Consider the following 13379-nt stretch of genomic DNA (forward strand, 5'->3'; position numbering starts at 1 on the left):
TACGCCAGAAATAAAATAAGTTTCGAAACGTTAGCGATGGACGGTGTATACATGTCATTGTAAGGAAATCGTATACTTCCTGATGGTGAAAGATTGCCGAAGATACAGCAACCTATAAAACTATAGATGCATTGTTGGAACGTTAGTAAGTTGAACGTTGTGACTATCTCCACCTTTTAACCCTCTCACATTTTATCTTTGTTTATAAACTACGAGGCAGAACAGTGTTAAACGGAAAAAGGAAAAAAGTCTTTTTCGATTAAAACATTAACAGAGTATTGTTTATTATGTGGTACATTTCCAACTTTTGTTTGTATTTATGTATTCCTCCGCTGCAGTAACTGCTTCACATTCTCACGGAATTCTCTGAGGTGCTCCACATATTTTGGGTTAGAAGTCTCGACTCGTGAAAGCCACTGCTTGATGTTAGGGTACGTCTTCGGATCAACTCCTGATTCTGGATTTAGCTGAAATAAGACGATAAAATTTTTTTATCAGTACCTGCAGACTACAATACTGTAATATGACTAAATGTGGCACAATTAAAGAAAAATGTTTCTATCAGTGAGATATAGCAATTCCTTCATTGTTTTGTGATTTAGATTTGTCGATAGAGTTTAACATTAGGTTATATTTCCTACACTGGAAAAATGTGCAGAGAAACAATATCACAGCTGCTTAAAAGGACAAAAGAATGGACAGATAGAGTTACAGATCAGAGTGGCTGACGTCCATCTCTTGCATTTCTTAGAGTACATTCTAAGCTCAAAATTATAAGTTTTTGGAACAAAAGAATTTTTTCTCAAAGCATCATCAAGAAATCAAGGAAAACTACTTGACACTTAGTGTGCTTTATTAAATCACTATGTCCTTCAAACATAAATACAGGTAAGTAGGTTAATTCCATTTTCCTAGATTTTAGAAAGTTAAAAACTGTAGGCCTACCGTATCATTGAGTAATTAAATTACTATACGAAATTTCTCCGCAGATATGTGATTGGACCGATGGATGCAATATGTGACGAAAAGTATCCAGATAATTATTAGTGAACATTAATATGGAATATGTCCATTGTTCGTATTTATAACGTCTTGAATTTGTCTAGGGACACTGGGGAATGGCAACCCATTGTTCCTCAAGAGGTTTGCCACCAGATTTATTGCTTCAAATGACTCTTTCCAGTCATCCACTGAGCACTGGCGTCTATCAATACACCGCCCTACGCGTCACTCAGTACTGACTATGGAAATGTATGGCTTGCGAGGAGCTGCCCGACCATTGCACCCCATTATTTTTAACTCCCTACGCACAGAGGTTAGCACAGGAGAGCCCTCCCCCCCCCCCCCCCCCCTCCCAAAAAAGAAAAACAAACGCACAGTCATTGTGTCAGCTAGACTGCTGATATCACTTTTTGAAGCTCACGTTCATTTCGTACAATCTTAAACAACCACCGTCCGCAATGCTAGACGGTCCCTGGCCGAAAGCACATGAGGTCTTGCTTTAACTGTGCTTGTTCCCTCACATTTCCACTTCACAGACAATTCACCAACAAGATCTGAAATATCCCTTATGGATTTGTTACTCAGGTGACATCCAGTGAGAAGTCCACGTTCGAAATCACTGAGCTCTCCCGCGGATCCATTTTGCTCTAACTGCCTCCTGACGGAAACACAACACTCCCACCTCCTTCTATATTTGCGAGTCCGCCTCTCGTGACATCTGGTCGTCAATTCCGCAATACTTTTGATCAGGCAGTGTATTTGACTAACAGACTCCAGTATATTACACTAGATGGAGAACGTTCAGCAGAAACGAAAGTAACGTCGAGTGTACTCCAAGTGAGCGTGACAATACCTACACTGTTCTCAGTACAGATAGGCTTTATCAGATCGCATCGGTAATCGATAAAATTAGACAACATTGTCTGAGGAGTGCAGCGATCTGGTGCTAACTTTGATTGAAACAACAGTCGATATCGCGATAACATTTGTTTATTATTACCGGCTTCGGCTTTATGCTGAAGCATTGCTCAGACTTTTTGGGCCCCGTATGCCTGGTGGTGATGGTTCCTCGGTTCTTCACGGGATGCAACGAAAAACAGTGGTATGGCGTAAAGAACCGAGGAATCGCCAGCACCAGCATAGGGCGCCTAAAAAATGTGAGGATGGCTTCAACATAAGCCGAAACCGCTAATAATAAACGAATGTTATTGCTATCTCGATTGTTATTTTAATCATAGGATCAGCAGCTCTGTCACATTGTTCGCTGATGATGTTCGTTAAGTCCATAATCTTTGCCTTTTCGAACATTGTTCCGTTACAGCGTCATCGCGAATATGAAACATCTTCAACGAAGAAAAATAAAACGAGAAAAGTTACTCTATTAGCTTTGAAAACAAACGTTACAAAATTAGCTGTGGAATACATTAATATGTCAAGAACTTGGCCCTCATTGAAGGCAATCTTTAATGCTAACGGAGAACATGAGAATACAATGAACCGTGCTAATTCGTCAAAGAACGAAGAAAAAGTGGAATAAGTTAAGAGCTAAATAAAAGAGAAGAAATAAAAATAAATACAAACGAAATATTGAAAAGTAATTCCGCGGAAGGCTGACGTTTTTGTGTCGGAGAACAGCTACGACATTGTCGACATCTAAAATCATCTTGGAGAAGCCTTAACAAGTATGCGCAGCTACACAGGAAATACGAAACATTTGTCAAAAGAAATGCCAATATAAAAAGAACTGTGAGTACATACACACCCCACTCCCCACACACATACAGCTAGCTATTCTTGCTGCTGCAACGAGTGACTTGGTTTTAGCGCTCAAGTGAGACCCACAATAGTTTTATCTTCATGTAATCATTTTCAGTCTCCATTTCTCGTTCCATCACAAGGTTTCACGATTTCCCTTGTTGCTGTTACATGTCAGTTTCTGAATAACCAGAATGCCGCCATTGATGGATCGACAAATAGCGCTGGTACACGAAAACTTTGGCCGTGTTACATTTATAACTACGTGGTTCCGATTCGTCCGAATGTCTCAATTGTGACTAGTTCTGTCGAAATGTGTCTTAAGTTTTCCCTAACGGATCCATACATACCAGCACAACTACTACGACATGTCACACGTGCGCGTTCCTTACTAGTATATTTGTTAAGTCGGAAAGCCGTACACAATACGACGTCGGTCCAGAACCGCCCCATGAGGCCGAGGCGTTAGTGCAAGCGGTCAGCCGAGTGTGTCGGGTCGTCTCGTTATCGAGACCGATTCTCGGAACACAGTAATCTGCCAGGCAACATTTTCGCTAGTCAATCTCGCTTACGAAAACGAGGGGGAATACGACCTCTACTGTGTGGTGAGCCTTTCGCGTTTGCGGTTTCAGGGTAACGTCAACGATTACCGTGGCCGAGGTCGCAGGTTCAAATCCTGCTTGGGTATGGAATTTAATACGCGTCAGTGCTGAGTACACTCTTTGTGCGGATCAGAATAATAGTATCAACCACCACCAGATTTTCATTCGATGTTTTTTTGTTTGTGAAAACACGTTGTGACGGAACTTGCGCATACCAGGGGAAGCGCAATCTCGTAATGATGAGCAGATTCAAATGAATGTAGGTATATATATTTCTTGCCGTTTTTGAGCCCTATTAACCAAACTAATTACCAGTCTGAACTAAATTACTATGAGGAAAAGGGTTGCATGTGTCGAAAACAACCTATGTTATTGTCAAATCCACAATTTCGGGGCAAGTAGGCCGAGTGATAACATGCCTGATAACATCTGTCTCCATGTTTAGCAGGAAAGAGTATTAAGTAAATACTTGGAAACAAACAGAACTCTTTCGGATCATCTGTCAGGAACTAAAAAACGAGACTTTTTTCAGCCCATTATGTTCTGAGAAATTATTCATCTTCTTATACACATACAAACATAAGGGAATATAAGACTAGAACCAGATCATACAAATGGCTCGGACATTATTTTCAGTTTGTCTAGGAATGCACCAGGTACTATATTGGTTGCGTGAGAGTGATTAAAGAAAATTAGCTGCAATGTACTAACAGTACACTTACGAATTTCGATGGTGAAGTCAGCGTAACAGCAATGCAAATACACATTTTTCAATGTGAGAAACTCATTGAGTTTGGCAGTGGTTTTAACTGCAAAACATGTATAAAACAACGGAAACCGATTATAGCAGCACTGACACAAAGAAATTCTGTTTTATCTTTCTCCGAACACTCATTATAATGTACGATTTCCCTCTTGTTTGTAGCACATCAGATATAGCAGCATAGTATCTGGAAAGTATACATCCTTTTTTAACTACTTATAAGGACGCAAATGTCCAAGTTTATTACTGTAAAACAAGAAGTGATCGGCTGTACTTGATGAAGTTCTCGGGTCCGTCATATGTATTCGGTTCCTTTTGGTTCTCGACAATAGTGTTCTCGATTCCTTGAAGTTCTCGTTTACGGACATATCTAGTCCGGAGGTGAACAATTATCCCTGTTCTACGGCTGGGTGCTAGAAAAGAGAGTAAGTCTCCTTGATGGATGGCTGAAAAATGGTCCGGCTTTCAAAGTGCTGCAGAATATAGCCACATTCTCTCAGGTCTGGTGATGCGGAATTATTTTTCAAAGTGATTGTAAAACTGCTATTGTATGTTCCATGGAGTGGCAGTAGTTACACTTTGTTACCTCTATTCTATATTTACTTCCACACCTCAGCAACAACGGTAATGACATCACTCGCAAAGAGACCAGTCACCCTAAAATTATTCCACATACCCCAGCAATAGTCATACGTTGTTTTTTACAGTACGAGGCTCGGCAATCGCCCGAACAAATCCGCACAACTTTATGATCTCGTCTTGAACGCCGTACTTATTTTGCTGCCTTCCAGCTTCTACAACTATCTTTATGGATGATGAATACTAGCCATAATACCTCGATTATTAACTATTTTGGAAAAGCACGAATCACAACATCGAGTGATCGCGTGCGGCGGTGCATGCATTACCTCTAGCGATAATAGACAGTTAGCAATACTGTAATCGACAATGGTAACATTGTCCCCCGCCAGCCACTGTTTGCCGTCAAGCATTCGGTCCAAGGTCTCCAAACCTTCCTTTGCTTTGTCAATGTCATTAGGTTCTATCTGCTTTCCATGAAACTTTGGCACCTGTAGGCAGAAAAATCACAGCTCTGAAATCTCAGATGCTACTCAAAAAGTATACGATATATATATATATATATATATATATATATATATATATATATATATATATATATATAATAACAAAGAACATGTAGAACAAGATATTGAACAAGTGAACATTAACTCTAGAATAACTCTAGAAAAAGATTTTGAATATAGGCGCATTTTTTTTAAATCTTTGCTGTTCGACTAGTAAGACACTACTTCATTAACGTCAGTGTCACAAAAGTTCAACTTAGGTGTTAAATAGAGCCAAAACACTTCACGAAGAGTGTTCCATTCGCGAAAGATCTGGAGCGGAATCCCAGATCACGTCTTATGTGATCTGGGGTGTGTTTTTTGTCTTGTCCTGCAGCGTGCATTGATATCTGGCAATCAGTACTACAATTTCTCAAGAACAAATGATGAATAGCTTTTTATGCAACTGGATTTTACTAATCTAAGAATAAACTGCACTTCTGTATGCCATTCATAAGCGCTATCGAGAAATTTGGTCAATTAAACTCTCGCGCAGTGAAAAATCACACGCCATTTTACACTTTAAATCACCATTTTATCGCCTGTTTTTCCTTGTTTCTTTCTTCTTCCTTTTTTAAACAAGCCAGCCCGCCCCCTTCGGGGGGAATTGAAAATCAATAAAGAAAAAAAATCACTTAAAATTGCGCAAATTTCAGTTGCCCGCATATGGAGCTATAGACAGGAACGATTTTTCACAGAGTATCGTACTGTCCATATTCAGTTATCAGCTTCAAATATTTTCTTTAGTAGTTCGCAGATACGTTTTTTTTATATAAACAATGAATATGTATTTGGCCATTATTGTGAGTACTTACCACGAAATCTGTGAAATCTGAGAACTAATACCTCTTAACATGATAAAAAACTTTAAATAAAATCGAGAACGAAGTGGGTCGTTAATCAACAATTGTAACGAAAAGGCACTTCTTTCTATAGTGATAGTGAAAACCCTGATGTTGATGAAAGTTTCTTCTCATTTGCCTACCGTTTTAATTGTAGACACTATAGGATCAGAGAATAACGCTGGTGGTTATATTTTCAGCTACTGGCTTTTCTTTTTAAATAATATTTGAAACAATGTCCTACTAACGACGATATATACTTTCTCCAAAATGAAAGGACTGAAAATAAACATACAATTGACTTTTTTAGATGAGAGAGGGGGAAAGTGTGGGGAGAATTACTCCGTCTTCGGTACACGGTCCCTCGACGTTTGTTATGAACGGAAGAAATTAGCTCCAACATAGGGTTTTATGCCCAAGCAAAAGTAAATGAGTAGAAGCAACTAGAATAATTCTTGTTCTATTGCAATAATTCTACTGTCAGTTATTGACAGTAGAGTAGAACCTCGCTTATCGGTTGCCTATGGGACCGGGTGCATGGCTGAAACCCAAAAAATGTCAGATTATCAGAGGAACACTTTTAATAAACCCACAACATCGCAATACAGTACAGTGCGACTTCAGTTTTCTACTGGAAGTATTGTCTGAAATACTGTTCCGTGTTAAAACAGTAGCAAAACGAAAAGAAAACGTTCACAACCTAAAAAATCTTACACGAAAGTGTAATTTATACTAGTGCCTTTACTGCAAACTACATATGTATCGTATGGTAAGATATTGTTACTGTGAGTGAAGTTTAACATCTGTACATACCTTATTATAAGTGCAGCACTGACACGCAACCGATTGGCACTTAACTGTTTAAAACATGAGGAATCGCACAGTAAAAAATGTTCTCTTCTGAAGGAAGACGAAAAAAGTCTGTTATGTTCTTTTGTTTAGCAGACGACAACCTTGATTTTGCCGCGATGTTCCGCTATTTCCTATTCCACGAAATGCCTGTTGGGCTAGACGTAGAACTTTGATGTGTTAAAGGACATCAAATGCATTTTTAGCATTTGTGTGTAATACAAGGGGCGTTCAAAAAGAAACGAGCCGGAGGCATAATCACTGAAACCAGTACCTGTATGATAGAGGTATTGAACCTGGCTGTTGAGACACTTGTCCCACTGTGACACAAGGCGGTAAATGGCTGTCTGATAAAATTCCCGGGGCTGCGATGTTAACCAGTTCAGCTCGTACACCTGAACGTCGTCGTCCGAGATGAATCGTTTGCCCCTCAGAGCCTTTTTAACGGGACCAAAAACGGCGTAATCACAGGGAAAGAGTTCCGGACTGCATGGAGGGTGGCTGAGAACCTCCCATTTGAATTTCTGCAGGAGTGTCGCTACTGTGTTGGCCGTATGAGGCTTTGCATTGTCGTGGAGTAGAATGACCCCACAGCTGAAATTACCTGGTCGTTTTGATTTGATCGCTTGGCGGTGGGTGGTGAAGGTTTGCGAGTAACGCTGGGCATTCACTGTTGTCCCGTGTTGCAGGAAATGAATCAGAAGGGGGCCATCTTGGCCAAAGAAGAACGTCAGCTATGAGGGGCAAACGATTCACCTCGGACGACGACGTCCAGCAGTACGTGCGTAACTGGTTAACATAGCAGCCCCGAGAATTTTCCACCTTGTGTCACAGTGGGACAAGTGTCTCAACAGCCAGGGTCAATACTTATAACATACACGTACTGGTGTCTGTAATTGCGCCTCCGGCTCGTTTCGTTTTGAACGCCCCTTATACTCGAGCCGTAGGTTCATTTCCTTCGTTGTCATCATCTTTCTCGTTCTCATCGGTTGTTGAGTTACAGCGTCAATGAGTTGGTCGTCATTTAATTCTGCTTCTGTTGTCCAGTCAACGTCAGCTGTACTGACCCACCCACTTATATGACTGGCTCAACGTCAAATTGTAAAGACAGCGTCACATGTTTAAGTTTTAGATGGTGGCATGAGTTATTATTACACGCTTTAATGTGTAAGAAGAACACTGTCACTAAATTTCAAAACAAACGTGTGCACATTAACACTTATGGTCGAGTCAGAAACCAGTTATTTCATATTAAAACTGACTGACCTAACGCTCCTAACAACGACCAACTGGCAACTGATCTACACTCCTGGAAATTGAAATAAGAACACCGTGAATTCATTGTCCCAGGAAGGGGAAACTTTATTGACACATTCCTGGGGTCAGATACATCACATGATCACACTGACAGAACCACAGGCACATAGACACAGGCAACAGAGCATGCACAATGTCGGCACTAGTACAGTGTATATCCACCTTTCGCAGCAATGCAGGCTGCTATTCTCCCATGGAGACGATCGTAGAGATGCTGGATGTAGTCCTGTGGAACGGCTTGCCATGCCATTTCCACCTGGCGCCTCAGTTGGACCAGCGTTCGTGCTGGACGTGCAGACCGCGTGAGACGACGCTTCATCCAGTCCCAAACATGCTCAATGGGGGACAGATCCGGAGATCTTGCTGGCCAGGGTAGTTGACTTACACCTTCTAGAGCGCGTTGGGTGGCACGGGATACATGCGGACGTGCATTGTCCTGTTGGAACAGCAAGTTCCCTTGCCGGTCTAGGAATGGTAGAACGATGGGTTCGATGACGGTTTGGATGTACCGTGCACTATTCAGTGTCCCCTCGACGATCACCAGTGGTGTACGGCCAGTGTAGGAGATCGCTCCCCACACCATGATGCCGGGTGTTGGCCCTGTGTGCCTCGGTCGTATGCAGTCCTGATTGTGGCGCTCACCTGCACGGCGCCAAACACGCATACGACCATCATTGGCACCAAGGCAGAAGCGACTCTCATCGCTGAAGACGACACGTCTCCATTCGTCCCTCCATTCACGCCTGTCGCGACACCACTGGAGGCGGGCTGCACGATGTTGGGGCGTGAGCGGAAGACGGCCTAACGGTGTGCGGGACCGTAGCCCAGCTTCATGGAGACGGTTGCGAATGGTCCTCGCCGATACCCCAGGAGCAACAGTGTCCCTAATTTGCTGGGAAGTGGCTGTGCGGTCCCCTACGGCACTGCGTAGGATCCTACGGTCTTGGCGTGCATCCGTGCGTCGCTGCGGTCCGGTCCCAGGTCGACGGGCACGTGCACCTTCCGCCGACCACTGGCGACAACATCGATGTACTGTGGAGACCTCACGCCCCACGTGTTGAGCAATTCGGCGGTACGTCCACCCGGCCTCCCGCATGCCCACTATACGCCCTCGCTCAAAGTCCGTCAACTGCACATACGGTTCACGTCCACGCTGTCGCGGCATGCTACCAGTGTTAAAGACTGCGATGGAGCTCCGTATGGCACGGCAAACTGGCTGACACTGACGGCGGCGGTGCACAAATGCTGCGCAGCTAGCGCCATTCGACGGCCAACACCGCGGTTCCTGGTGTGTCCGCTGTGCCGTGCGTGTGATCATTGCTTGTACAGCCCTCTCGCAGTGTCCGGAGCAAGTATGGTGGGTCTGACACACCGGTGTCAATGTGTTCTTTTTTCCATTTCCAGGAGTGTATTTCGCAGACGGTGGGGTCATCGACGATTCCAGACCTGACTGTAGCAGCGGCCCATGTATGTCAACAACAACAGAAATGGGATGGTCAGAGCAAGAAAGAAGTCGGACCATCTGAGATCGGATTAGCTTGGTTCTACTGTATTGCTTCTTTTATGGAATAGAGAGTTACTGAAAATTCCACAAGACTTTTGCTGATGTAATTGTCAGAAGCGTTTGAATTCCAAAATGTAATTTTGAATAATAGGAATAAATTGCAGGAGTTGTTTCCAGAGAATAAGGAACAACCCACGTCCAATCAAGGTAAGCTCGGAAACCCGTGGATTGCTACATTCATTCGTACCCTGCAACACAATGCTTTTTGAGAGTACAGAATATGGATGGGGCGTCGTGGACAGGACAACCATCAGTGCGCAGATAAAGCAGAAAGAAGCTCTACTTAACGGCATAATAGCATCAATGACGTGAGAGGACCTAGCGCGACGGTGTAGTGTTCGGGTTGATGAAAGCAGAATGACCCTTGCGTGGATATTAGCACTTAGGGACGTACATTCAATAGATCTCATTTGTTAGTTATCCCATCAGCGATAGTTTCCCCAGTTCGTCTGCATAGTTAAAATCATTCTTTGTCTATCGCTTAATTGTGTCTATGCTGGAGTTGTATGTATGGTGGAAATTCAAAAAGAGAACTGTGAAAGAAGTTCAGCTGAGAATCAGTAATGAGTTTAGATGATGAATGTACTGGGTCGTAGGATCATTCCGTATTAATGTTGTTAGGTGTGCTATAGAAAGAGACGAAGCATTCAGTAGCACATAAAAGTTAAAAATAGTGTACATCCTGAGGAACATTATGCAGAAACCTAAGTAGTTACTCTAGTAATATTTTAAGCGAATATTACTTACGAAAACTTGCGTAATTTTAGAGTATAGGTCCACATCGAAAAATAGCCTCTGATCAACTAGGACACGTTTGTTGAGGTCTTTCGGGTAGAGAGAGTCATCCTTTCCATACTTCGAGACGAGGTACATGGCAATAGCACGGCTGTAATAAGAAAATCAGAGGTTAATGTTTAACGAAGGGAAGAGTAAAAATTTAAAGAAAGGGATGAATAAAATGCATATTTCAGCAATCAGCTGCTTTTATTTTAAACCCAAATATCAACCGGTTTCAGTCTTGAACCATCTTCACGGATAAGGGTTAAGATTGTTTAAGCCACCATATTACATTAGTCATTTCTAAAATAATGCGTAATGCATGCCATGGATATAAATATGTGGCACACTACATTTAGAAGCAAACATACGAATACTAAATGTACGTTTCAAAAAACGGTGTCCTCACAGCCACAAGTGTGACAAGTGACTGTTTTTTCTATAATGCCCAAATTTTTAGGTGTCCAGAAAGACAAAAGCAACTTCATGTAAAGATTTGCACAGGAAATTTTATTGGTACAAGTGGAGCCATGGAAATAGCAAGAGTAAAGATACGTTTAGGACGCACTCAGACGTATTATGATGTCCGTTACATCAGTTACTTAGGTGATGGAAACAGCAAAGCCTATAATGAAGTTGTGGCATCCAAACCATATGGGGATTTGCTAGAAATAAAGAAACTTGAATGTGTGGGGCATGTGTAGAAGAGAATGGGGGCTCGTCTTCATGAACTGAAGTCGTCGTTAGGGAAAACTTGCCTTAGTGATGGGAAACCAACTGGTGCCAAAGATGGACTGACAATACCGGCTATAAAGAAATTCCAAGATTATTATGGTTTAGGAATTAGGCCAAAATACTTTTTGTATAGATCCAATGAAGAAAGCTGTATGGTCAGTGGATTTTCTTACACTGTCCAACACTGATGAATCTCAAGACGGATTGAGCCTGGCAGTTGTGCAAAGCTAGTGCAAATATAATAAGGGTTTAGCAACTGGTGAAAAATATAATAACTGAAAGAGTCTGCCTTTGCAATTACGGAGCCAGTAAAACAAGTACTCAGAGACTTGGCAAACACTGATCTACTTCGAAAATGTTTGTATGGGACACCACAAAATACAAACGAGTCTGTGAAAAATGTCTTTTTGATTCGTTTACCCAAAAGTGTGTTTGTGGTCTTACCCACTTTACACTGTGGGGTGTATGATGCCTTTGCTACTTTCAATCAGAGAAACATCAGTAAATGTGAAATACTGCAATCTCTAGGATTAGGTGTAAGCTGTCGCACTGCTGAGACGATTAGAGATTTGGATAGCGAGAGACTGATAAATGCAGAAAACCAGCTAAAAATGTACGATAGGTATGCAAGATCAACTAAAAAAGGTGCCAAGGCAGGATGTATTTATGTCTCAAGTTTTGACTTCGTTTTCCATAGGCTTATTTTTTCGATAGAAAAGGTACATTTTCTCTCTTTCTACTCAATAAAGAAAGCTGAAATTTTCAGGATATACTCAAACACACATTTTACATCGCATGCAGAAGCTATTTTAATATTAACAGAGATGTTTTTAACATTATCTCAGGCAAATAGGACTGAAGTTTAAAAGAAAAAATCAGTCTCAGAGAAAAACATTTATATCTTCCTTTATAAGTGATAATATTAAATTCCTACAACTTCAACATTTACACAGTGTATTTATTATTTCTAAAATTTCAAAAATTTTTGTTGCTTATTTTCTGAGATAATGTACCTTATACACAACCTGGTTTTACATTATCCAGATAGGGCATTTCGTTTCGCCCGCATAAAGTACTAGGAGAATCTACATATTTGGAAACATATACACACTATTTTTCCTTAACTTTTTACTGCCTCATCCAGTGCTGACCTAGTCAGAGGTTCCACACGGAGAAGAAATATTTGGCAGTTCTTTTCTCCGTTTTACGAGACTAATCATATAACAGAAATTTATCAACGTGCTCTCATTTTCTCACATATGTTAATTCAAGCTCACCTTTCAGAAATGAATAAACCATTGTCTTCCAGCGCTGGGATTTTGTGCTGCGGGAATTTCTGAAACAGATGCAAAAGATGAACAATAGGAGGAAAAGTAAATACTATCAAAGGACATTGCTCTGAGAAATACTTATATTGCAATCCAGTAATAATAACTAGTGCACAATGGAAAGTGGCAGCGAAGTTAATTTTTCAGTATGCTACCTTCCGTCCAAAAAGTTACGGGACTGAATTTATTCTGGGCGAATAAGCGACATCAGTGACGAATTTACGGTGGGAGCTTGAACTAACAACTGCAGAGAACGGATGTGCCTTCTGCAGCGGCGCAAGAAATATCGACCACCGCAAAGATACTGCACAGCAGAGCGGTATCACAAGGCGCCAATGAGATGCCAGGAAGAAGCCGTGCCTCCCGTGGTTATAAGGCCCCACCGCCTCGCCTCTGCCATGAACTAGCGTCAGGAGAGACCTGGACAGTTCTGTTCGAGGTCGGATCCTGCCAACTTCCAGGAAATTCATATCGAAGTGACGTCGTTATGCAGCTCGCCGTGCGGCAGCCCGTGTCAACTGTCAGGGAGTGAAGAGACAACCGTCTCTTGTGTGCTGCGCCAACGCTATTAGAACTGCGTCAACAAGTGTCTACGAATTTGTCTTTTCTAGTGTCTGTAGTGCAGCCACAGTACGGCCATTCTGAACTTGTATCAATTCGCCACTCAGTAATCGTGACTCTTTTAGTGTGTTCTAAACCGCAAGTCCACATGTACAGCTTC

At 41.9% G+C, this 13379-nt stretch overlaps 1 protein-coding gene across 5 annotated transcripts in view; it reads right to left on the bottom strand.

The window, feature by feature from the left end:
- Positions 1-286: 286 nt before the first annotated feature.
- Positions 287-13379, bottom strand: part of LOC126237226 (glutathione S-transferase 1-like) — a 29969-nt gene continuing 16876 nt past the window's right edge. For all 5 annotated transcript variants that reach the window (XM_049947118.1, XM_049947114.1, XM_049947117.1 and 2 more), the window contains exons 3-6: positions 12608-12666; positions 10566-10704; positions 5031-5192; positions 287-467 (exon numbers count right to left, since the gene is read on the bottom strand). In XM_049947118.1, coding sequence (XP_049803075.1) covers positions 318-467; positions 5031-5192; positions 10566-10704; positions 12608-12666 — 510 coding nt within the window. In that variant the 3' untranslated portion in view covers positions 287-317. The remainder of the gene's footprint in view (positions 468-5030; positions 5193-10565; positions 10705-12607; positions 12667-13379) is intronic.

The sequence above is a fragment of the Schistocerca nitens genome, chromosome 2 (assembly GCF_023898315.1).
Source record: "Schistocerca nitens isolate TAMUIC-IGC-003100 chromosome 2, iqSchNite1.1, whole genome shotgun sequence".
NCBI lineage: Eukaryota > Metazoa > Arthropoda > Insecta > Orthoptera > Acrididae > Schistocerca > Schistocerca nitens.